This window comes from Eptesicus fuscus, chromosome 24, assembly GCF_027574615.1.
Source record: "Eptesicus fuscus isolate TK198812 chromosome 24, DD_ASM_mEF_20220401, whole genome shotgun sequence".
NCBI classification, from domain to species: Eukaryota; Metazoa; Chordata; class Mammalia; order Chiroptera; family Vespertilionidae; genus Eptesicus; species Eptesicus fuscus.
In genome coordinates this window covers 6,370,542-6,394,661 of record NC_072496.1, presented here as the reverse complement: position 1 = coordinate 6,394,661, position 24,120 = coordinate 6,370,542, and the positions used below count along the sequence as shown (strand labels likewise).

The window sequence follows — 24,120 nt, the reverse complement described above, 5'->3', positions numbered from 1 at the left end:
GCCAAACCGGCCAGGGCTTAATGCCATGTGTAATACCCTGCATACTTGTTACCTGTTCTTTAAGGAGACTGTTAAGAGCACCAGTTTGGGAGAGGAGTGAGAGCCTTCGAGGCACAATGGAGTCATATGGCTGTTTCTCTTCAGAGCAACGGTGATCAGTGGCTTAACTGTGCTCTTTGCACTTATTACCCAACTGTTTCATTTTCCTTCCAAAACTTTAATCCTTCAAATATTTTCATGTTTGGTAGGATCATTATAATTTTGGCCTGAGGTCTCTGAAGACAATTATAATAATGGCGGGAAAGAAGAAGCGGAAGTTTAAAAGGTCAGTTGAATTGTGAATTGTTAGGCCCAAGGGAATTACACAGCACCGGGCGGATAACCGGGTGAAGGCGTTCTCTGCTGCACAGCGAGATCTTTTCCGGGCGAAGGTGTGAAAAGGGTCAGGTTATTCCCGAGGTCCCCAGCCGTGAAGCCTGGCACGCTCCTCCTCTCCTCGAGACGTTTAATAAATCATTATGTTATTGTCCATCGGCTATTGATTAGCCTGAATTCATTTCTGTTATTTGCAGCCACAAAAAAAACCACACACCACACACACATGCCCTAACCAGTGTGGCTCAGTGGATAGAGCGTCGGCCTGCGGACTGAAGGGTCCCAGGTTCGATTCCGGTCAGGGGCATGTACCTTGGTTGTGGGCACATCCCCAGTGGGGGGTGTGCAGGAGGCAGCTGATCGATGTTTCTCTCTCATCGATGTTTCTAGCTCTCTATCCCTCTCCCTTCCTCTCTGTAAAGAATCAATAAGATATATTTAAAAACACACACATACACAAATAAACAAAAACAACAACAACCCTCTACTGATGCAATGCCCATCCCTGAATCAGTGACTGGGAATGGCATGACCTTGACTTTGCAGAGCAGTCAGAGCCCATCCCTGGAGCTGGGACCAGATAGACCTCATCCAGACCGCAGAGCTGGTCCGCCGCGAGGGACGCGGGGGGGAGGAGGTGGGATGGCCACCTCTCAACAGGAACACGAATGGTCTCTCATGCCAGCAGCACACGCTCGCCCACTCGTTCTTTCTGTTTGTCTTCTGTCCTTCAAGCACCACCAGCGACAGCCTTTCTGAAGCAGAGGAGACGCTGATCATCATCGAAGCCGTGAGAGAAGCTAGTTTGCCCAAGTGCACCGCCAACGACGTCCTCCCTTTTGAGAACATCATACGCGACACTTTTCCCGAAGCCACCGTTTCCAAGGTCAGCCAGGCGGCCCTGGAGGTAAGACCGCCTTCGGGGAACTCTCACACATGACTTGGAGGTGGAGGATCGAGAGAAGGAACGAGCCATGGATGAAAACGATTACAGTTCTTCCTGAATCGCTCTATTCGTGTTATCACTGGGGGGCAGGGAGATCTGGGTCTCCCCTAATGGGGCAAGAGCTTTCCCTGCACTGTGGCCGGGGAAGGAGGAGGGGCTGGGAGGAAGGCTCCTATGCGTTTTGTTTGCTCCAAGGGAGTCCTCCCTCTCCTCCCCGCCCCCCCCCCCCATCCCGGTCCCACCAGGGCAGGGACTACTTGTCTCTCCCTCCTGCAGCCCTGCTGAGCGCTCTGTGCTGCTTCAGCTGCCTTGCCTGTCCCCTGCAGGGGTGTGAGGAACGAGAAACAAAGAGGCAAGGTTGACGAGAAAGACAGAATTGTCTTTCTCTTAGTTACCAATCACATCCACAGTGAAAGAACCACTTGAGAAGGACACATAGCTGCCCTTACAGTTTCTCTGTTGAAATATTAAGGATCTTTCTAAGCTACAGCCACTTTTTCTGGGATGTTTTAATGCAAGCATGTCAAACTCGCGGCCGGCGGGCCGCATGCGTGTTTCAACGTATAACCACACCAAGTTTGCAATTGTAAAAATTTTCCTTGTTCTCCTTGAATATTTTGAACATTGAAACATTAAAATAACCATTAGAAAATTGAAAACCTACCTTAATGGTAGTTAGAATTACACTATGATGTAGGATCATTTACATTGTCTTTTTTATTGTAGGGTAAACACTTGTACGGTGGTTACAGCTAGTTTTAAAGCATGAGTTCTAAATATAGGGAGGATCTGTGGATTTGCTACTGGAGTCTCTGAATATAAAATTTGGATGTATTGCCCAGCCTGTGGGGCTCAGCGGTTGAGCGTAGAGCTATGAACCAGGAAGTCACAGTTCGATTCCTGGTCAGGACACATGCCCGGGTTGCAGGCTTGATCCCTAGTGTGGGATATGTAAGAGGCAGCCGATCAGTGATTCTTCTCATCATTGATGTTTCTATTTCCCCCTCTCCCTTCCTCTCTGAAATCAATAGAAGTGTATTTTTTAAAAATTTGGATATATTGTGTTTTGAATGGAAAATAGGTTCTCATTATTCTCAGGTTGTTGAACTAAAAATTTAAGAACTATTATAGGTCAGTATTTGGTACCTAGTTAAGAGAGATTTTTTAGGATTACATGCCAAGAGTTTGATTTGCGGTGCATTTTAAATTAATGTATTTATTTTCTTTTAGAAAGTAGTAGCTATTGCAACACAGTTGTTGGGCTTACAGCAATGGCCAGCTCAGAAAGAGAAAATCATCCAGTTCCATAATCAACTTCAGGTGAGTGTAGAATGAATGGCATGGTAGCAATTCTTTGCCCTGGATTTTAAAATGTCTGATCCAGAAGAACACAATATGAACTAACAAGGGAGAGCGATTGCCACACTCTTCAAAGTAAAGTGGTTTATTGATTAACTATTTACCTAGACTTCGTTTGATCCTTCACTGTAGCTCTCAACAAATTAATCTTTTCCACCTCCATCCCCTTAATTGTAAAAAAATCCTGCAAAGGTGGTGTGAAGTGTTCTGCATTCCGTTATTCTTCCTTCTCTGAATTGCCTATTCTCTACAAATGAACCATTTGGAAAAATGTCAGACTGTGCATTTCCCTGGTACAATTACTAGCACAATTGTACTTCCTTTTATAGGTTTACTAGAGGCCCGATGCACAAAATTCGTGCAAGGGTAGGCCCTCGCAGCCCCGGCTTCTGGACGGTCGTTCCGCTGTTCGGCCGTTCGGTCGATTTGCATATTATGCTTTTATTATTATAGATAGATTAGCCTTTTGGATTTTCTGCGACTTGCCAGGTTACGTAACGTACTCACTTTTCAATTGGGTTATTGGTTTTTTTCTTAGTAAAAGTAAATTTTTCATGACATATGTCATAATTCTGTATTGCTTACATGCGTAGCCAATACATTCTCTAAGTCTTGGCATTTGAGGAACATTCATGGTGTTCAGGTTTGCAAGAGACATTGTTAACGCAGTAAAATTTATGGATCCTTTTGTAATAATGGTTTGTGTCCTTGTGTCCTATTTGTAGAAACGTTTTCTTATCTCATAAAGACATACTTTTTCCCTAAAAGTCTTGAGTATCTGTATGTCCCATATTTGTCGTCTGGAATTTATTTTTCTTTAAGGCGTCCCATAGGGATCTATTTTTGCCAGATGGGAACCCATTTTCGCAAGACTTTCCCTCACTGATTGGCTCTCTCTGTCCTGTACCAAGTATTTGTATCTAATGGGGTGGGTTTCTTTATTGATTTCTTCTATATTTCATTCTTCTGGTCTCTATCACTGTCTTTATGGCAACATTTCACAGGTTGTTTTTCTTATAAAATAGAATGTTTTTCATCTTGATTTTGAAGAATTTTATGTAAATTTCCCTTGTTTGGATTTAAGTTAAATGTAAATAATTTGTTCATATTTACTAATTTCTCTGATCAGATCTAGACAAATAAAACCTCATTATTTAGACTTTTTTCACGTCCCAAAATACCTGTTTTTCCTTTTCCTTTATCTCTATTGTTGAAAGTATGACAGTTGTCCCTTCTCTCCCCCCCCCCCCCGCATTAGTCCCCTTCCTCCCCCCTCCCCGTCCCTCTCCAGGCCTTCACCACCCTACTGTCTGTGTCCATGGGTTATGCATGTATGCATACAAGTTCTTTGGTTGATCTCTTCCCACTCCCCCACCTTCCCTCTGAGATTCTGCAGTCTGTGCTTCTATGTCTCTGCATCTACTTTGTTCATCAGTTGATTTTGTTCATCAGTTTATTCCACATGAGTGAGATCATGTGATACTTGTCTTTCTCCGACTGGCTTATTTCACTTAGCACAATACTCTGCAGGTCCCTCCATGCTGTCTCAGAGGGTAAGAGAGCCTTCTTGGTTACAGCACAGCCTTAATCACCGTTGGGTTTGATATCTACTGGTACCAATTATCATGGAGGAGTACGTTACCCCTTCCCCTCTTAGGGCCCCAGGCTGGGTCTGAAGATTAAACTGACAAAGACGAGAGAAAACATACAAATTTATGGAATTTTTACATGTACCTGGGAGTCTTCACAAAAGAATGCTTGTGAATGTTGGTGCCCCACCCCCCAAATTCCAATGTTAGGGTTTCATTCAGTCCATAACGCCAAGGTAAGGCAATCGTGGTTGCGATGGGAGGAAGAAGATAGAATCAAGCGAAAGTTCTGCAGGCGATGAGGGGATGAAGAGGCAAGCACTCTTCTTCGTATGACTGGTTCATAGCGGTTTTGGTAGCTAGGTGAGGGAAATAAGAGAAGCAACACGTGGGAAAAGACCATATGGATTAGATCATGTCGACTTTGAAAACCATGTGAGGCACTGAGGTGGAAATGTTTAGTAGACTATTGAAAATTCATTCTGGCACTTAGAACCAAAGACTGGGAGACCTGCATACAGTGGAATTCAGATCTAGTTAAAGACATTGGAATGCATGAGGTCAGAGTTTCAGTGTGTGTGGGGGCGGGGGGGGGGGAGAGAGGAGAGAGAGAGAGAGGAGAGAGAGAGAGGAGAGAGAGGGAGGAGAGGAGAGGAGAGGAGAGGAGAGGAGAGGAGAGGAGAGGAGAGGAGAGGAGAGGAGAGAGATATGAATTAACGGAGGCTAACATGGAAAGAATAATCAGAACTCAGAGATAAAATGGAGCCAAGGAAAGCCCACATAAATTTTATTACAGAAGCCATTGTAGAGAAAGGTACAGGAAGAAAGGAGAGTTGAAAAGTGAGATCAACTGTGAAACATCAAGAATTGGAAATTACTATTTGAATTTTAAAATTAGATTTCTGGCCCTAGCTGGTTTGGCTCAGTGGGTAGAGCATTGGTCTGCAGACTAGCAGCAGTCGCCAACAGGTGGTCCATGAGGTCCAAAAGGTTGGGGACCGCTGGACTAAAGGGTCCCAGGTTCGATTCTGGTCAAGGACACATGCCCTGGTTGTGGGCTCGATCCCCAGTAGGGGACGTGCAGGAGGCAGCTGATCAATGATTCTCATCATTGATGTTTCTATCTCTCTCTCCCTCTCCCTTCCTCTCTGAAGTCAATAAAAATATATTTAAAATATATAAATAAAATTAAATTTCTGGTGATTTTAACATTAGCCTAGTCAATAAAAACAACCCAGATTACAATAGATTGAACAATAATTTGAAGGAAGTGTTTGTGGATATAGTTAGAGATGTGTTTATAAATAAGAACCTTCAAGTTTCAACTCAGTTGAACCATTAGTAAACCAAACTTAAGCCATAAATCTGCAATTTTGTTCTAGGCTTGTGTTGGTGTGATGTTAGTGGGCCCAACAGGTGGAGGAAAGACAACTGTGAGAAGAATTTTAGAAAGAGCATTAACGCTTTTACCAATCGAAGAGTTATTATCAACTGAACTTAGGAACTCTATTTCACAGGTAAACGTTCTACAAAATGAAATGTTTCTCTGTTGGTTAAGATGGTGTTTCATGCTTCAGTTAGAGCATCATGTTCTCTGTACGTAAGTTGTTCTGTACTTGTTAAACTTATTGATAGGAATTTTGTATTTTGGAATCATTTGTAGTGAATGGGATTGTTTTTCATTTGAATCTCAAACTGGTCATTGCTAGTGTAAAATACAATGATCAACTTGTGTGTTTATTGTATGTTTACTCACCTTTTTAAATGGAGTGGTAGGTTCTAATTTTTTAGATAATCAATTGAATCATCTTCAAATGAATATAATTTTGTATATTTCCTAATATTTATGTAACTTATATTCTTAACTTACTGCATTGATTTACCCTTCAAGACAATGTTAACTATAATATCTTATTTCTTTATCTGGAATGCAGTTAATATTTATGCATTTAATATGTTTACTTTTGGTCTATGATACATATTCATTATCATATTTTGATATGATCATTCTTCATAATACTTTTTCTGTTCTCATTATACTTTGGTTTTTGACACCTAGAAGTTATGAAATGATTTTAGCATCTACTTTTTCTATTTTAATTGGTTAATGTACTAAGCTATGTTGATAGATTTACTAATGTTAAATTGTCCTGGAATTCCTAGAATAACTCCTACTTTTTCATGATATATTTTTATTCAATGTAAAGGTAGACTCCAATACATAGTGTGTACTTCAGTTATCTTATATAAAGGGATATTATTTGTAATAGCCGGGATTTTACAAATAATGACTTGAGTATTATGGCTGATTTTAATAACATCCATTCTTTATAGTTCCTTGGAAATTGGTACCTTTATAGTGAACCTTTCTTTGGAGTGAAAGATCTCTCCTAAAACCCTTTGGTAACAGCCATGCAAAAAATTAAATAATTGTACTGATGCCAGAGGAATGAATGGGCCAGACTTCCCAGACACGGGTGAGGGGGAGTGAGGCTCCTGTGACTACCTTCAGAGAAGGAATTTTCTGAGACTGGCCCAGAAGGTCGAATGGGGTAGACTTCATTGGCACAGAGTTCCATTTCTCGGGTTCCAAAGTCCCCTCCGCTTCAGCCAGTGTCCAGAGTGTCCGGTCCATGTTGCAGCCAGTGTGCTGTAGAATTCAGGCTGATGCAAGTCCATTGATCCATGCGCAGAGCCCCATGTGACCATAAGCCCTGTGGGCCTGGAGGAACGCATTCCTGCCACAGGATTCCCAGCAGGGAAAAGAGAGAGAAGACGAGACACTTCCTCACAGGGAAGCTCATATGTTTAGGTTTCACGTGCTTGCAGGGGCCACACCCATTCAGACTCGCTTTCAGGTGTGATGGACAGGCAGGCACCTTCCCATGCCACTCGGACCTAACTAGGCATACGTCCACCTGGTTTTCCCTTTTCCCCTTTCCTGTTAAGTGATAGCCAGGTTGTTAGGGTGGCATCCGTACTGTAGTTAATGTCTTTAAAAACCACCCTGGATTTTTCTCAGATTCCAGGAAGAAAGGGAAAAGTGGATACTTGCGTTTTAAATCCAAAGTGTATCACTGTTGGGGAACTATATGGACAACTGGATCCTAATACCATGGAATGGACCGATGGATTATTATCAGCAACAATTCGAAATTACGTATATTGTAACAGTTTAAAATCTTCCAAGAAAGACAGTGATCTTGTACTAAAATCAAGAATCTCAGATTTATCTAATGTAAGTGTAGTTTGGGATGATTATTTTTATTGGACTGTTGTGGATTATTTCATTATCTAAAGACTGATATTAAAGCATCCTTAAGTATGAACTAGGGTAAAAGTGAATATACAAAGTATGATCACCCTAGCCGGTTTGGCTCAGTGGATAGAGTGTCGGCCTGTGGACCAAAGGGTCCCGGGTTCGATTCTGGTCAAGGGCACAAAACCTGCGTTTCAGGCTCCTCCCCAGCCTAGGCCCTGGTCAGGGCTCATGCAGGAGGCAGCCAATTGATGTGTCTCTCACTCTGATATTTCTGTCTTTCCCTCTCTCTTCCACTCTCTCTAAAAATCAATGGAAAAATATCCTCGAGTGAGGATAAAAAAATTATCATTTTTTAAAAAGAGAAAAATTATGATCATTTATAAAAAAGCAGAAAATATCACCTGCAGGTGATTCTTAGGCAGCCTAGCACTTGAAACTCGATGGTGAAGAAGGAAGGAATAGGAGAACTACACATCCAAGTGTCCACTGTGGTGTTGCTAGAGATGGTGGAGATTCAGAGAACTCCTGCTCCCCCTTCGTGCTTTGCTGCATTATTTGAATGTTATGTAACAAGACTGTATTATCTTTCGGGGTCGGGGGGACTGAAAGGAAAGACTGTTCTAAAAGAGCAGGACCTGTGGTCCCAGCAGTTACCGTCCACTGCGTGGTCACATGGGAGTCTTCTCACCTACGGAACCTTCTGCCTTTTCTATTTTTATCCCAAAAGAAAGCATATTGACATATGCACTGAGTGGCCAGACTATTATGATCTCTGAATGCATACTAATCTGGCCACTCAGTATATATATATGTGTGTGTGTGTGTGTGTGTGTGTGTGTGTGTGTGTGTGTGTGTGTGTGTGTGTTAGAGGCCCGGTGCATAAATTCGTGCATGGGTGGGGTCCGGCCAGCCTGGCCAGGGGGAGGGGACATGGGCGGTTGGCCGGCCTGCCTGCTGGTTGAACTCCTGGTCGAGGGGACAATTTGCATATTAGCCTTTTATTTTATAGGATATACACTGAGTGGCCAGATTATTATGCATTCAGAGATCATCATAATCTGGCCACTCAGTGTAGTCCATTTTCATTGGGAAGTGTGGTCAAATGAAAATGTAAACATTGATAACTTATTTCAGGTTTTCCAACTTCATGCCTCTAATATATCAGATATCGATGCTGCCACGTTTAAGAAAGAGATGGAGAAAGAGGTTCCAGTTACCGAAAGTGAGAGTAAGTGTCATGATTCAGTTTCACCTAGATGACAAATTCACATAAAAAGGCAAGCTGACCCAATCTGAACTTTCTTTATATATTTTAAAACATTTTTGGTCATGATCTTGTTCTTATGCTATTTCTTTTATTCTTGTGTGCTCATTTGAAATTTGTGTGATTTTACCACGTTATCTTACCGCCCATGCAATTATGTTCTACTAATGGCCCGATGCAAGAAAGGGCCTTCATTCCTCTGGCTGCCAGCACCGCCTTTGCTCTGGCCAGAGCAGCCTTTCTGCCTTCCCACGCTGCCCCAGAGGCCCCAAGCGGCTGGGGTGGTGCGGAACGCCTGCGTCCCTGGCCGCTTGGCACCTGCGCATGCAAATTAACCCACCATCTTTGTTGTATTAATTTGCATACTCACTCCTGATTGGCTGGTGGGCGTTGTGAAGGTATGGTCAATTAGCATGTTACTCTTTTATTAGGTAGGTAGACACCAGGGCTTATGTAGAACCCTTTTGGTTTACACCAAGTCGTTACAGGTATAAATACCCTGGGTGAGCAGCAGCCGGGCCACACTGCAATAGAGTTCACCGAGTGGGCCCCACGCAGACTGTACACGCCCAGGCCAGATCATGCCACCCAGGCATGGTCATCTCGAGGGCATCCAACACCCAGCGGATGCCGCTGTGCTGTGTGCCAGGGGACAGAGATGTACAGGACGAGGTCTGTTCCAGAGATGCTATCATTCCCTGCAGGACCCCGGCCACCACTTCCATGCCCCCTGGTGATGGGTCCAGGCAACACCGCCCCAGGAGGGCACTTATGTTCCAGACTCAGAAAGGGACTTCAGCTGTAGCTTCTGCTTCCTTAGAGCATCTCTGTTTGTGCATGTGACTCCTCGGTGTTCAGTCGGGGTGGGGGGGGCGGGTCCAGGGATGTGGTGCAGTCAGTGTCCTTTGGAGGGTTTTTAAGAAAACCCCCGAGGCAGGGGTCTCGGCCGCGAGAACCCATCTGAGTGGGGACACCTGGACCCTCCCTCTCCTCTCCTGTCCTGGGAGATTTTAACGTCTGTCAAGTGGCTCATCCTCTGTCTCCACAGTGGTCCGTTCATGCTTCCCCTCTCCTGACCTGTCGATTTTATAAAATGAGGAGGCGGGTGATGGGTCCAGAGGGTGGAAAGAGGAGGAAATGGTGTCCCCGTGTGGAATGGTCTCAAATCTGTCTATTCGAGTCTTTCTTCAAAGGGTGTCTATTTCCCTTCCCTGCTTCCCTCCCACAGGCAGCAGGTCCAAATGCTGGAAAAGATAAACTCGTGGCTCTTTCTCTTACCCAAATTGTAAGGGCCGTCTGAGGATATTGAAACAATGTTTAAAGCATTTATTAATATGTGGTCTGAATATTCCTATCGATAGGCACTAGAGGCTGCACATAAACACGTCCCCTCTAGCGTGTCCTAGGGCACCATTTTTCATCCTCATGAGGAGGCCTTTTCTAAATGAGACAGAATCTTGCGAGACTGTAATGACGGAAGACGGGGATTACCCTCAGTCCCACTCGCATGTTTTCTCTGCAGAGTTCGACTGGCAGTGGGTTGTCCTGGATGGTCCCGTGGACACCTTTTGGGTAGAAAGCCTGAACTCGATGCTGGATAACACGAGAACGCTGTGCCTCGCCAACAGCGAGAGAATCGCGCTGACTAATAAAATAAGAGTGATTTTTGAAGTGGACAGTCTCTCTCACGCCAGTCCTGCCACTGTCAGCCGATGTGCAATGGTTTATATGGTGAGTCTTCAAAATCAAATTTCTGTGTGTGTGTGTGTGTGTGTGTGTGTGTGTGTGTGTGTGTATACACTGAGTGGCCAGATGATTATGATCTCTGAACGCATAATAATCTGGCTACTCAGTGTGTGTGTGTGTGTGTGTGTGTGTGTGTGTGTATTAGAGGCCCGGTGCATGAATTCGTGCATGGGTGGGGTTCGGCCAGCCTGGCCAGTGGGAGGGGACATGGGCGGTTGGCCGGCCTGCCTGCTGGTTGAACTCCTGGTTGAGGGGACAATTTCCATATTAGCCTTTTATTATATAGGATATACACTGAGTGGCAAATTATTATGTGTTCAGAGATCATCATAATCTGGCCCCTCAGTGTATATATGTATTGATTAATTGATTTCAGAAAGGAAGGGAGAGAGAGGTGGAAACATCAATGATGGGAATGTGAAACGCAATCCCAAGAGATGGCAAAGAAATGGAAGACAACCAGGGATAAGGGTCTCCTACGCTTGAAATCCACCATTAGCCACTATTCGCCCTTCTTCTGATCTGCGTGACTCAGTGTAATGAATGACGCTGAGGACAGTGCTGACTTCCTGGGGAAGCAGTGCCTCTCGCCACATACACAGAGCCCAACGCACCTTTCTGCACATAACCGCCCCCACGCTGTTGACTGGCAGGACTGTCGTTAAGAATCACAAATATTTCAGAGAAGGGTAGTTCCTTGGGCTTTTTTGATCACTTGCCTTGAATGAAGGATGGTTCTAAACCATATGTGCATTGATGAATTAGGTGGAAAGTAGGCGGACACGGTAATTTATCTACTAAAATCATCTTGTGCCTTTTGTTGTCAGGATCCCGTTGATCTGGGATGGGAGCCTTACGTTATGTCATGGCTTACGAAAACTTCTAAAATTATGAGTCCATCAGGAGTGGATTGTCTTGAGTTCTTGATAAATAATAGTGTCAAAGATGGACTACAATTTATAAAGAATCATCAGAAATTTCAGCCATTTCCTGTCCAGAACATCACAATCGTTACAACTCTCTGCAGAATTCTTGACGCCTTCTTTGAATTCATGAGTAAAAATGGAGGCTTTGGACAATGTGAGTTTTTCCTCCCTCAGACATACTAATGAGCCACATGTTAGCTAGGATGTGCTGAGACATACACTCTCGCAGAAGGTATTCGAGGTGTAAATTGATTCAGCCTTTCTTGGTGATGCATTTGATAACCTATACTAAAAATAACCATCTATTCCAGTGTTTCTTATTCTAGGAACTTATTATAAAGAAATAATCATAGAAGTATTCAGATTTATGACAAGGAGCTTTATCTAGAACAGAAATTATTTATAATCATAAAAACAGCAAGACTCTGAATTCCAACGATAGGGGAATGGATTAATAAATTATGCTACAACAGTATCATGTTTCGATGGAGAGACTTGAAGGTAGTCTTAAAATACAAAGCAGAAGCCCTAGCCAGTTTGGCTCAGTGGATAGAGCATTGGCCTGCAAACTGAAGGGTCCCAGGTTCGATTCTGGTCAAGGGCACATGCCTGGGTTGCAAGCTCGAGCCCCAGTAGGAGGCATGCAGGAGGCAGCCAATCAATGATTCTCTCTCATCATTGATGTTTCTATCTCTCTCCCCCTCTCCCTTCCTCTCTGAAATCAATAAAATATGTTATAAATAAATAAATAGAACGAGAACCAAAGTCTCTAATTTTTTATTTAAATTTAATTTTTTAAATGTTCTATATTTAACATTTAAATAGTACATATTTATATTAAATACCATAATGAAATGCATCAATATTTAATGATGATTATTTGTGGGTGTTGAAATGATGGGTGATTGCTGTTTTCTTCTGTATATTTTTTGTACTTCTGTTTGTTTCACAAGAATCCTATGTTATTTTAACATAAAGAAACCAAACATGATTTAAAGCATAAGCTAAAAGGAAGGATGAGTAATCATTCATTCTTTGTGTTTCTCTGTGGAATGGAGGACTTAGACAAAAGAGTGGGTGATGGGGTGAGGAGGGAGACAGTTACTATCTGCCTACAGTGCACCTGTTCGATGTTTGTTTTGAGACATTTCATATTTAAAAACATACAGTTTCTGCTTTAATGCTTCACTTTATTAGGACCAATTTATTACTTAGCTTGCAATGTGTACCACATTTGGAGGTAGTCACCTGACTGTTTTAAAGTCTTCATTTTGGAACAATCAAACTTACCAAAAAAATCGCCAGAGTAGAATAAAGAAAAGAGTGTGCAGATTCATGTTTCAAATAAAGAAGCTCAATTCAGACCATTGCAGGTACATTCTCTGCTCCTCTTCTCTTAGAAAAGTAACTCCCACTCTGGCCAGGTAAGGTAACTCCTTAAGGTACTGTCGATAAAGCGAAGATGCTCTCCTCTGATGATTCACACACTAAACCGTGTTCCAAGGGAGCCCTCATAATTAATCAGCTAAATTTTAAGTCTGTTGTTAACTGTGGGGAAATGCTCTTTCCTTTTTAAGGTGAAGAGTTGAAGACCATTTCAACTGAGAGAAGTTCTCTGCATTTAAAGGTTCCTGTCAAATTCAAGAATGTGGACAAGAGGTCAGTTGCATGCATTCAACAGACATGTTTTAGTGCATAATACTTGCCAAACACTCCAATAGGCACAAAATTACTCGCCAATAAACCAATACTTTTATGATGTCATAACATCAAAATGCACTTAAAATTTTTTTTTCCAGCTTAGAGAGCATCTTGTATATCTAATACAAGGTCGCCAGATTTTTATGCTAAGGTATGTGGGTAATATGAATACATTTGTCCAAACTCTGTACATATTTGAGGAAAAAATAAACTTGACATGCACATAATTGATGAATCTGCCCTGTATGAGCTGAGACATATTGAACCAGTTACTACGTGTTTTTGAGCATGTACATTCTCATTTTAAAAACTGGAATAACGCGATGTGCTAGATATGTAGACCAGTGCCTGGCGCATAGTAAGTGCTCGATAAATCACAACTACTGAAATGATGAACTCTATAATTCTTCTGCCCTTGGTAGGACAGGAAAGTCACCCTCGAGGCCTTCCTGCATCTCACTGGGAATCCCTGAGACATTCATGTCAGATTTGCTTTTACATGATAGAGCATTCTTCATATGGTTTTTACTCTACCTGTCAACTCTGCCTTCACACTCATTCGTGTGCATCTTGCTTACCAGCATTCTAGCCCAAACCTTCATTATTTCTTGCCTGTACTGTTGCAATAGACGATGAATTCGTTTCCTCAATTATTCCAGTCTTAACATGATAACCATATATTATCTTTAATTTGTATTAAAGAGCAAGTAGCCATAAAGGAACATTTTATAAAATATTTTTAAGATAGAAGTAGCATACACAAATATCCATATACACACCATTTTGTTACAGATAAAAACATTAATTTATCTTTGAAGTCCCCTGTGTACCCAGATTTTATGGTATCCCATTGTGTGAGATAACTGCTATTCTGGATTTTGTGTTCTAATGTATTCCCTAACAATATAATTTTTAACTTGGCATTTTTTAAAAACCTTAACGGGATCACTTTCTAGGTTTTTCTGTGTCCTGCATTTTTTAAAATATATTTTTATTATTGATTTCAGAGAGAAAGGGAGAGAGAGAGATAGAAACATCAATGATGAGAGAGAATCATTGATCAGCTGCCTCCTGCACGCCCCACACTGAGGACTGAGCCTGCAACCCAGGCATGAGCCCTGACCAAGAATCGAACCGTGATCTCCTGTTCATAGGTCGACAATCAACCACTGAGCCACGCTGGCAGGGCTGTGTCCTGCATTTTTGTTCAATATTATGTCCCTATGACTACTCTCTTTTCACTACCTACTATAGTTCATTGTACAAATATGTCACAGTTTATCCGTTTTCAATTTTTGTCATTAACCTGCTACAAATACTGTGATTAATATGCTTGTACGTGCCTCCTGATATTTATATGCAAGTGTTTGATTTTCTTAAAAAACATAAATGAGAATGTTTCTTTTTATAGTCACTCAGTGACTTCCTGTTACACTCAAAATGAAGGGAAAATGCCGTGGTACAGCTTTAAACGCCCCTTCCCCCCTCTCCACAGCCTCCTCTCCTAACCTCTTCCACTAACTATATATGGACTTCAGTGACACTGGTCTTCTCTCCGTCTTTTGTTCCTCGAATTAGCCATGACTTTGACCTCATAGTCTTGGCACCTATGTTCCTTCTGCTCAAATGCTTTTCCTCCTACATTTTGCCAAATCTCCTCATTCCTCTGGTCTCAGTATAACTGTAGCTTCGTCCGAGAGGCCTTCCCTGGTGCCCACAATCTAAATTGGTTATCTCTGCTAATATCCTCTGATGGTATGTGTGACTCTTTACTCTTTACCCTGAACATGGTTTACTGTTCATTTTCTTGTCTTGGAAATAAGGGGTCTTGTTTGCTTTGCGTAGAGTAACTTCAGCCAAGTTGAACTAGGTCAACCCTGGGACTTGGTTAGTAGTGAGTGACTAAATGAAGAATCACCAGATCCTCTTCCAGAGACAAGTAAACTCTCAGCTCATACACTGACCTAAAATAAAAGTGAATCGTGTACTAACTAAGTGAAAGCTGACTACAGCCCTCTTACACACATGGTGCTTGGACAAGAGAACTAGTAGCCGTGTATAATTTACATGACTTACCAACGGAAAATTACACACGAACTTGGATTTTTATCCCGAGAGCTGATGGCCTAAAAAAATACAGAACCAAATTTTTAGGTCCACACTTAACTATTAAAATTTTTAATAATGAAGCTTTGCTATGATTTTTGAACTAAGTGACTGAATGCCTCCTAAGAGAGTTAACCATCGCCCCTCCACCTTTACCTACTCCAGTGCTGAAAGTCCGTGGTTTCTGGAGAAATATCCCGACAAGTTAACGACGATGATTGGGAAGCTTTTCGTGTTCTCATTTACCTGGGCATTTGGAGGAACTTTAAAACGTGAAGATGAGCATGAAGATGACATGCTCATGTATTCAAGCTTTGAACCTGCTTCTCTTGCGAAAGTCACCTATGATTTTGACAACCTTGTCCATGAATTATTTGAAAGTTCACAAATAGGTGAGTTCTGGGAAGGGAGAGTCCAAGTTCTCCCTTTAGGACAGTGATGGCGAACCTATGACACGCGTGTCAGCACTGACACGCGTAGCCATTGCTGATGTCACGCGGCCGCATGCCGAGGATGAAACATTTGCTGCTCCTGAGGATGAAACCTTTGCGACTAGAGTCTTGGAGTTAGTTTTTTCCTCAAAGTGACACACTGCCCGAGTTAAGCTCAGTTTTTTGGTGAAGTTTGGCACACCAAGCTCAAAAGGTTGCCCATCACTGCTTTAGAAGATACATTTGAAATCCTTTAGGGCTGGACCCATCTTTTAAAGTGTGGACGTTACAGGTAAACGAGGGTTAATAAATACATTCCAACACCCTTTCTGCAGTGAAAGAGACTGGAGAAAACTAGATTCCTGGTTGATTCTTGTTGCTACAATAAGCTATAACTCAGTGTAAGGCAGAACAAAGATAAAGATAAAGCCTTGAGCCCTGGCTGGTTTGGCTCAGTGGATAGAACGTCAGCCTGTGGACTGAAGGGTCCCGGGTTTGATTCCAGTCAAGGGCACATGCCCAGGTTGAGGGCTCCATCCCTAGTAGGGGGTGTGCAGGAGGCAGACAATCAGTGATTCTCTCTCATCATTGATGTTTCTATCTCTCCCTTTCCCTTCCTCTCTGAAGTCAATTAAAAAAATATTTTTTAAAAAATGATAAAGCCTTAAACCTGAGCGTAGCCAGGAGGAGCCCACCAGCTGTATGGCTGGTTCTGTTTGTACGAATCACCAGGTAGTAGAAACTTTAGTAGAAGAAGATTATTATCGTTTCATGTTTCTTTTTCTCAGATTTTCTAATAATATTTTTGGAATGATTTTTAAAGCCTTGGATTTCCTTAGTATTTGTGTTTTTCGAAGCATTTCTGATAAGTGGAACCTAGCCTCGTAGTTAGAAACAGTAAACCTCCCCAATTAGCTGTGATTGGTTAAAGGGACTTTGAAGAGATAAGGTATCAAAAAGAGACAAAATATTGAACATGAATATATTTGCTAAGTAAAGAGAGAGCTAGAAACATTACCAAATGTACAAATCCTACTAGTTTATCTGATGTAGCAACATATTTGAGGTTATTTGTAAAAGTTCCATTTAAGACATCCGTGTTGCAAAGTTTTTACTTCTAGGGTAACTAATCTTCAGTATCCCAGATATTTGATATTTAAATACAATGGAATATTGTTCATCCACAGGAAGGAAGGAAATCTTGTTATTGGAGACAATAGGATGGACTTGAAGGGCATTATACTAAGTGGAATAAGGCTGTCTGATCTCACTTACATGTGAACCTTAAAAAGCCAAACTTAGCCCTGCCAGCTCAGTGGTTGAGCATCGATCTAGGAACCAGGAGGTCACGGTTCAATTCCTGGTCTGGGTCGTGGGCTCAGTCCCCAGTCGGGGGTGTGTAGGAGGCAGCTGATCAATGATTCTTTCTCATCATTGATGTTTCTCTCTCTCTCTCCTTCTTCCTTCCTCTCTGAAATCAATAAAAGATATATTTTTTTAAATTTCATAAGTGATTCAAAGGAATATATCAAATGTCAACACTGTTATCTTCATATGGTGAAACTATTGCTAAATTCGTTTACTTTGTTCTATACTTTCCAGGATCTATTAACAAAATTAATTACTTTTACAATAGTGAAGTAAGTGTAATTTGGAAATAAGTATCAGAATTTTCTCATGTACAACCAGTGTATTACTGGCATTTGATAATACCCAGCTCTAATAATAAGCAGAACTTACGGGCAAGATTTCAAAGGCTATCGGATCATGATTCCCCTTGCTTTCAGGACACAAAAAGAGACCAAAAGTTAACAAAACTTTGTCTTTAAATAAAGATTAGAAAAAAATATAGGCTTATTTTACATATTTGGATCTACCCTTGGTGAACATTTCTTATTTCTGGTTCAACAACCAAACCTTTCGAATAGAGAGCAGGTCATGAGCGAAACATGCCATAAATGAACCTCGTTGTTACTTGGACTTATTTATATTTTTCATTATTTTCAAATGTAGGCATTACCCTCCCAACTGGCGAGTCGTCTATCTTCGGGTATTTTGTGGATCTCCAGCAGTGCGAATTCATCCGGTGGTCAGAACTGCTTCCTAACGTTCAGACACTAATTCAGAGAGGTAAGTCATTACAGGAACTGTGCTCTGATTTCTCTAAAATATTAGAAATATTTCATATATAAAAGTACTGTATTATGTCAGCAACTTTGAGGCCTGATGGATTGTAAGTTTGTGCAGAAACCAATAATTAAAAATGAATAATACCAGAACAAACTGTGTTTTGTGTACTCACAATTGTACACCTACATTTGCTCTACCCTATATGTTTACAAAACATGCCTTTTATTAAAAAACATCCTTGACTATTGGTTTCTGAAAACGTTGGAATGTATTCGATTAAGTTGGTTGTACATTGTAAAACTGTAGTTCATGGAAAGTCTTACTAGTGGAAATATTCGGTTACTTAGCTGTGACTATTGAAACAAAAACAGGAAAAACATATGTACGTACTGCAGTTGACTGTAAAGGAAACTTTAAATTAGAACAGAATAATCAGTGTGACAGATATCCATATATGCTATATCGTTTTTGTTCGCAACCTTCCACAAAAGTAAGGAAAAATATATAGAAAATTGTGGTATTTTGAGAGCTTGGTTGAAGTTTGAGGCAGGAATTTAATGATGAAGCTTCATGTAGATTTCTTGCCAATACAAGGAATTCAATATGCAAATTGAATCGATTTCCTTTGCGGTTAGGTTTCACTCATCAAAGAATTTCATAGTTTGGTTATAAGAATTTTTAGAGAAAACAACCAGAGCTGTCAAGACATAAAGCATCCAGACAGTTCTAATTACAAATTAATTTCAGTTGGAAATAGCAGGGTTCTATTACACAATATTTGTCCCAGTAAGTATTAGTGGTTGATCATATTTATTTACAACCTGTGAATTGTTTATCACATGTTAGTGCTAACATTCGGTCATTTTGATCTCAGTTTTTACTACTACATAGAAAAAATGTAGCTGGGTATCAATGCACGTAACGCGGTATTTTAGGGTACCACTCCTATGGGAAAGCCTTGGTCTTTTCTAGAATGTGGGAAATAGGTGACTAAGATATAGCGATGACCAGGATATATAACTGTGCAGTGCATACCTTTACATGCTGTTGAATTGTGTACGATGTAAACGTTTTAGCTATTCAATTTTTAATTTAAAAAAGAGGGAATAAAAGATGAGGCGGTGAGGCTCTGTTATATTTACCCCTTTTGAGAGTTTTGGCTGTGCAATGGGGGAAAGAATTAGGGAGCCGTGGGAATAAGGAAAATTTGGTTTAGGTTTTTTTTTTGGGGGGGGGAGGGGGATGTTTTAATTAGTATAAAATTGCCTATATTCACCTGGTTTTACGAACAAAAATGTTAATTTCACATGGTTCAACCAATAAAAAGATTGGAGATACTAGCACATGTGTGTTTGTCCAATGGAAAATTCCAATACAATGAAGAGCAGATAGTGGCGGGGGAGAAGGATCTATAATAATAAAAGCGTAATATGCTAATTAGATTGGATGTCCTTCCCGACGACCTTCTGGATGAAGCTGGGGCTGGGAGGGAAGCCCGGGTCCCGGGTGGTAGAGGGAAGCCGGTGCCGGCAGCCGGGGGAAGGAAGGCCTACTCGTGCACGAATTTTGTGCATCGGGCCTCTAGTTATCAAAGAAGTGAAGTTCTTTTTTCGTTGTTGGCTTTTGATTGCTTGTTCTTACTTTCTCTTTTCTGTTGAAAGTGTTAGAGATGTCCCGTTTGTCACCCCCTCCCCGCGGGCCCTCACTGAAGTCCTTTTAGAAAGGATGGCAGGAGCCTTGGGCAGGAGAGCTGCTTTCTTCGATTCACTGGAGGGAAGGAGGGGGGATGCTTGCCTTGCAGGGGAGAGCAGATTAGTAGGCTGGGCGGGAGGAAGGTCCGTCTGCACAGGTGGGCCTAGCAGGCATGCGGCGAGCTCACCAGCACAGAGTCTGAATGAAAGGGCCACACTCTGAGACCAGCAGGGACCTTCATGACCTTGCAGCAGCTTTGCCTCAGGTGTATATGTTTAAATGGCTTTATAATGTACCCACTTTCCCAGAAAGTATTGAGCACCTAAAAGATGGAGTTAACATTCATTGACAGACGAGAGGCCCGATGCACGAAAATCTGTGCAAGAGTAGGCCTTCCTTCCCCCGGCTGCCGGCACCAGCTTCCCTCTGGCACCCGGGACCCAGGCTTCCCTCCTCCGGCCACCAGCAGGCACCCGGACCCGGGCTGGCTCCCCTCGGGCCGGCTTCGTCAGGAAGGATGTCCGGAATGATGTCTGGAAGACGTCTGGTCTAATTAGCATATTGCCCTTTTATTATTATAGATATTATTGTAGATGATCTGAAACTTTCTTTTGAAATGTTAACTTAGGAACTTCAATACTAGCGGATCCGCAAGGCCCCGGCGAAAGCATCTTGAAGATCACGGAATTCGGAGAGACCGTGAATCACACCGCCACGCGGGACACCACGTGCCTCTCCTTCCTCATCAGCCTCCTTTTGAAGAATTTCTGCCCTGTACTTCTCACAGGTGTGACAGAATTGCAGAAGAAGGAGAATTGCAGAGTTCGGAAGAGGCTTAGTGATTTTTGTCGGGGGGGGGGGGGGGGCGTTTCGTAGGAAGTGCTTGGTTTATCCACTCTTCACAATTTTTTTTTAAAGGGAAGAGCAAAAACATACTTTTTAACATGCAATTTTAACTTTTTAACATACTTTTTAACTTTTTTAACATGCAATTTTCAAATGAAAGGAAATGTTATTCGTTTATTTTAATATGTTAGCATCTGTTCATTTTCTTGCATGTAAACCTAACCTCATGTATTCTTTTTTCCCCGTTAGGGGACTTTGGTATTGGGAAAACCAGTGCCGTTAATCAGATGCTTGCCAAGTTAGAGGGCTCAGGAGGATTCGATGTGAAACACGGGTCAATTTTAGGAGAAGTCCTGTTATATAACGAAATTAAAAAGTCAAGGTAGTGTACATTAAACTCCACATCTGATTTGTCTGGTAAAAAAGTTTGCTTTAATATCTAACTATGCCTTGTTTTAAAAATTCCTCTACATCTCTCTCCTTTTTTTTCTTTTTGTTAATCCTCACCAGAGGATAGTCTTCCATTGATTTTTTACAGAGAGAGTGGAAGGGGGATGGAGAGAGAGAGAGAGAGAGACATTGATGTGAAAGAGACACATTGATTGGTTGCCTCCCGCATGCACCCCCATTAGAGCTGGGGATTGAGCCTGCAACTGAGGCATGTACCCTTGACCGGAATCAAACCCAGGACCCTTCAGTCCACAGGCTGACGCTCTATCCACCGAGCCAAACCAACTAGGACTACATCTCCCTCTTCAGTGTCACCTTTAGTCCAACATCCACCTACATCTCCCTCTTCAGTGTCACCTTTTAGTCCAACATCCACCTACATCTCCCTCTTCAGTGTCACCTTTAGTCCAACATCCACCTACATCTCCCTCTTCAGAGTCACCTTTAGTCCAACATCCACCTACATCTCCCTCTTCAGTGTCACCTTTAGCCCAGTGTCGCCCTTATTGACTCGTCACACCAACTTTTTTGGAAAGGAATCTCCTACACTTAGACAAGGCCTTAAAAATCAGAGAAATCAGTTTTTAAACATTTAATACAATAAGAATCATTCCTTCTCTGAATTGTTACAATCATGAATAATGGAGTCTGGAAAAAATAAATGTTACTGTATGTTCAGTATTTAAACTGCAGTGGATTTTAACAATAAAGAAAAACAATATTGGGGGCGGGGAAACAGCTGAAGACAAACCCAAAATAAAGGTGCGGGGCCTTTGGCTGCGGGGTCCGTAGGCAAATGCGTTTTATGAAGGGGCGGTGACTTCGTGGCTTACTTTCTGGAGAAAATACCAGTAGCTTGGCATCCTGGGAATTTTCTGTTTGTTTTTTAATATATTTTATTCATTTTGGAGAGGAAGGGAGAGGGAGAGATAGAAACATCCGTGATGAGAGAGAATCATTGATCGGCTGCCTCCTGCACGCCCCACACTAGGGATGGAGCCCACAACCCGGGCCTGTGCCCCGACCAGAAATCAACCATGACCTCCTGGTTCCGAGGTCGGCACTCCACCACTGAACCACACTGGCCGGGCCTGTTTGTTTTTTGGAGTAAGCCCCTGTTTTGTTAAATGTGGGTTTCAATTCTAATGGTGACACTAGTTTTACCTGAAAAAGTGAGCAGGAAAAATAGTGTCCTTGGAGGAGGTGGAAGTGAAAGCAACCACAGGCTGATACTTCCATTTTATTTTGTGCGCACGGCTGCTGCGGTCAACAAGCTAATTAGGATCCTCACCTTGTCTCCTCCTGACAGCCTGAGACAGAACATCAGCGCCCTGCTGTCTGAATCCCATAAGACGGCGGCTGGGAGCCAAGGTAGGTACTGACAGGAGCCTCAAACCCTCCCTCTCGGTGACACAGGGCGTTCTGTGCCGTCAGAGGTCTCAGAATGAAAAGCTCAAATGAGAGTTTAAAATAAAACGCCCCCCAAAGTATCCACTGCCCTCCCAAGTTGTCCTCCCCTCCCCGGCTGCCCTCCCCTCCCCGGCTGCCCTCCCCTCCCCGGCTGCCCTCCCCTCCCCGCTGCCCTCCCCTCCCGGCTGCCCTCCCCTCCCCGGCTGCCTTCCCCTCTCCGCTGCCCTCCCCTCTCCGCTGCCCTCCCCTCCCGGCTGCCCTCCCCTCTCCGTTGCCTTCCCCTCTCCGCTGCCCTCCCCTCCCCGGCTGCCCTCCCCTCTCCAGCTGCTCTGTCCTGCTCAGGAATTGGGATGCTTCTCGCCGAGGAGTGTGGAGTCTGCTTACCAGGAGGGTGGGTGCTCTGGCTTAGCAGTGGGACCTCGGACTCCGTCTGGAAGGAGCCCACGGCAACATCTGCCTGTTCTGCTCTTGAATGCTTCTGTAGACACGGCAGTGGGAAGGTCCGGGTTCTGGAGTTCTCCGATCAGACTGTTCTCTAGAACCACACATGGCGCTTCAAGAACCTCGTCCTGAAAATCCTGACTTCTGAAGAGGAAAGAGTGGGTGGCCCAGACTCTGTGGAAAGGGGAGGGAGCCTGGCCACAGAGTCGTGGGCTTCGGGTTTTATTGTTGCTGTTGTTTTTAAAATATGCTTTTATTGATCTCAGAGAGAGGAAGGGAGAGAGAGAAAAGCCTCAGTGATGAGAGAGAATCACTGATCGGCTGCCTCCTGCACGCCCCACACTCGGCATGGAGCCCGCAGCCCGGGCATGTGCCCTTGACCAGGAATCGAACTGCAACCTCCCGGTTCATAGGTCAGTGCTCCACCACTGAGCCACACTGGCCGGGCAGGAGTTTTTTGCTTTTGCTTTTGCTCCAGCGCCATCTCAGTAACCCTTCAGAGGATGAGTTCTGATTCGGATGCATTTGGTGAGTTCATCAAATGCTTCTTTCAGGTCTTGCACGCGTAGTTTCATTTTAAAAAGTGTGTATTGCAAATCCAACTATTTTTAAGGCATTAAAAGTTATGTGTGTCTGTTGTGCATCAACGAAGGGAGGGTTCCCTGAGCGCTCGTACCTTCCCGTTTGGGCTGTGGTTGCAAAGAGGCGCTGCTTCCCACGTGAAAGGAGGGGAACGTTTGGAAAACATCTCCAGTTGGCACGTCTTCTCTCACCGGCTTGTCCACAGAGTCATTTCTTTAACCTGACAGCAGAAGTGTACAGTGTTGTAATTTTTGTATTTTTTTAACGCCTTAGGATTAAGAAGCGTATTTTGAAAGTGTTCTGAATTTGTTTTCCTTTCTGTGTTTGGCATCATAGATAAGATAACTAAGAAGCCAGAAAAAATTGATGACGGCTCCTTTAAAAATAATCATAAAGGAGTCATAACCTCCACCATAAACTTTGGCATCAAGATGACCACCGCCAAAACCAGGGAGATGATCCTGAAGAAGTTAAGAAGGAGAAATAAAGACACGCTCGGAGCCCCAAAAAACAACAGGGTAAAGCACCCCCAGTGTGTGGATGATTGGCTTATGTTACTCACGGGATCCAGTGACTTATTTTAATCAATACTAATAAAGAGATAGCATACGTGTAACATACACGTCTGAACATTACTGTAAAACGCATTTAAAATGGAAATTTGGGTCCTAGCTGGCTTGGCTCAGTGGATAGAGCATCGGTCTGCAGACTGAAGGGTCCCAGGTTTGATTCCAGTCAAGGGCATGTGTCCAGGTTGCGGGCTTGATCCCCAGTAGGGGATGTGCAGGAGGCAGCTGATCCATGATTCTTTCTCATCATGGATGTTTCTATCTCTCTCTCCCTCTCCCTTCCTCTCTGAAATCG

General features: G+C 42.9%; 1 protein-coding gene across 1 annotated transcript in view; it reads left to right on the top strand.

Moving 5' to 3' along the window:
• The window catches only part of DNAH14 (dynein axonemal heavy chain 14), a 139,557-nt gene that overhangs the window by 61,579 nt on the left and 53,858 nt on the right, over positions 1–24,120 (top strand). Inside the window, exons 34-48 of the mRNA XM_054713049.1 lie at positions 249–325; positions 1,111–1,282; positions 2,552–2,641; positions 5,652–5,786; positions 7,292–7,507; positions 8,666–8,759; positions 10,318–10,526; positions 11,369–11,621; positions 13,045–13,126; positions 15,440–15,666; positions 17,719–17,835; positions 20,156–20,314; positions 20,623–20,758; positions 22,133–22,194; positions 23,593–23,774. Coding sequence (XP_054569024.1) covers positions 249–325; positions 1,111–1,282; positions 2,552–2,641; positions 5,652–5,786; positions 7,292–7,507; positions 8,666–8,759; positions 10,318–10,526; positions 11,369–11,621; positions 13,045–13,126; positions 15,440–15,666; positions 17,719–17,835; positions 20,156–20,314; positions 20,623–20,758; positions 22,133–22,194; positions 23,593–23,774 — 2,211 coding nt within the window. The remainder of the gene's footprint in view (positions 1–248; positions 326–1,110; positions 1,283–2,551; positions 2,642–5,651; positions 5,787–7,291; positions 7,508–8,665; positions 8,760–10,317; positions 10,527–11,368; positions 11,622–13,044; positions 13,127–15,439; positions 15,667–17,718; positions 17,836–20,155; positions 20,315–20,622; positions 20,759–22,132; positions 22,195–23,592; positions 23,775–24,120) is intronic.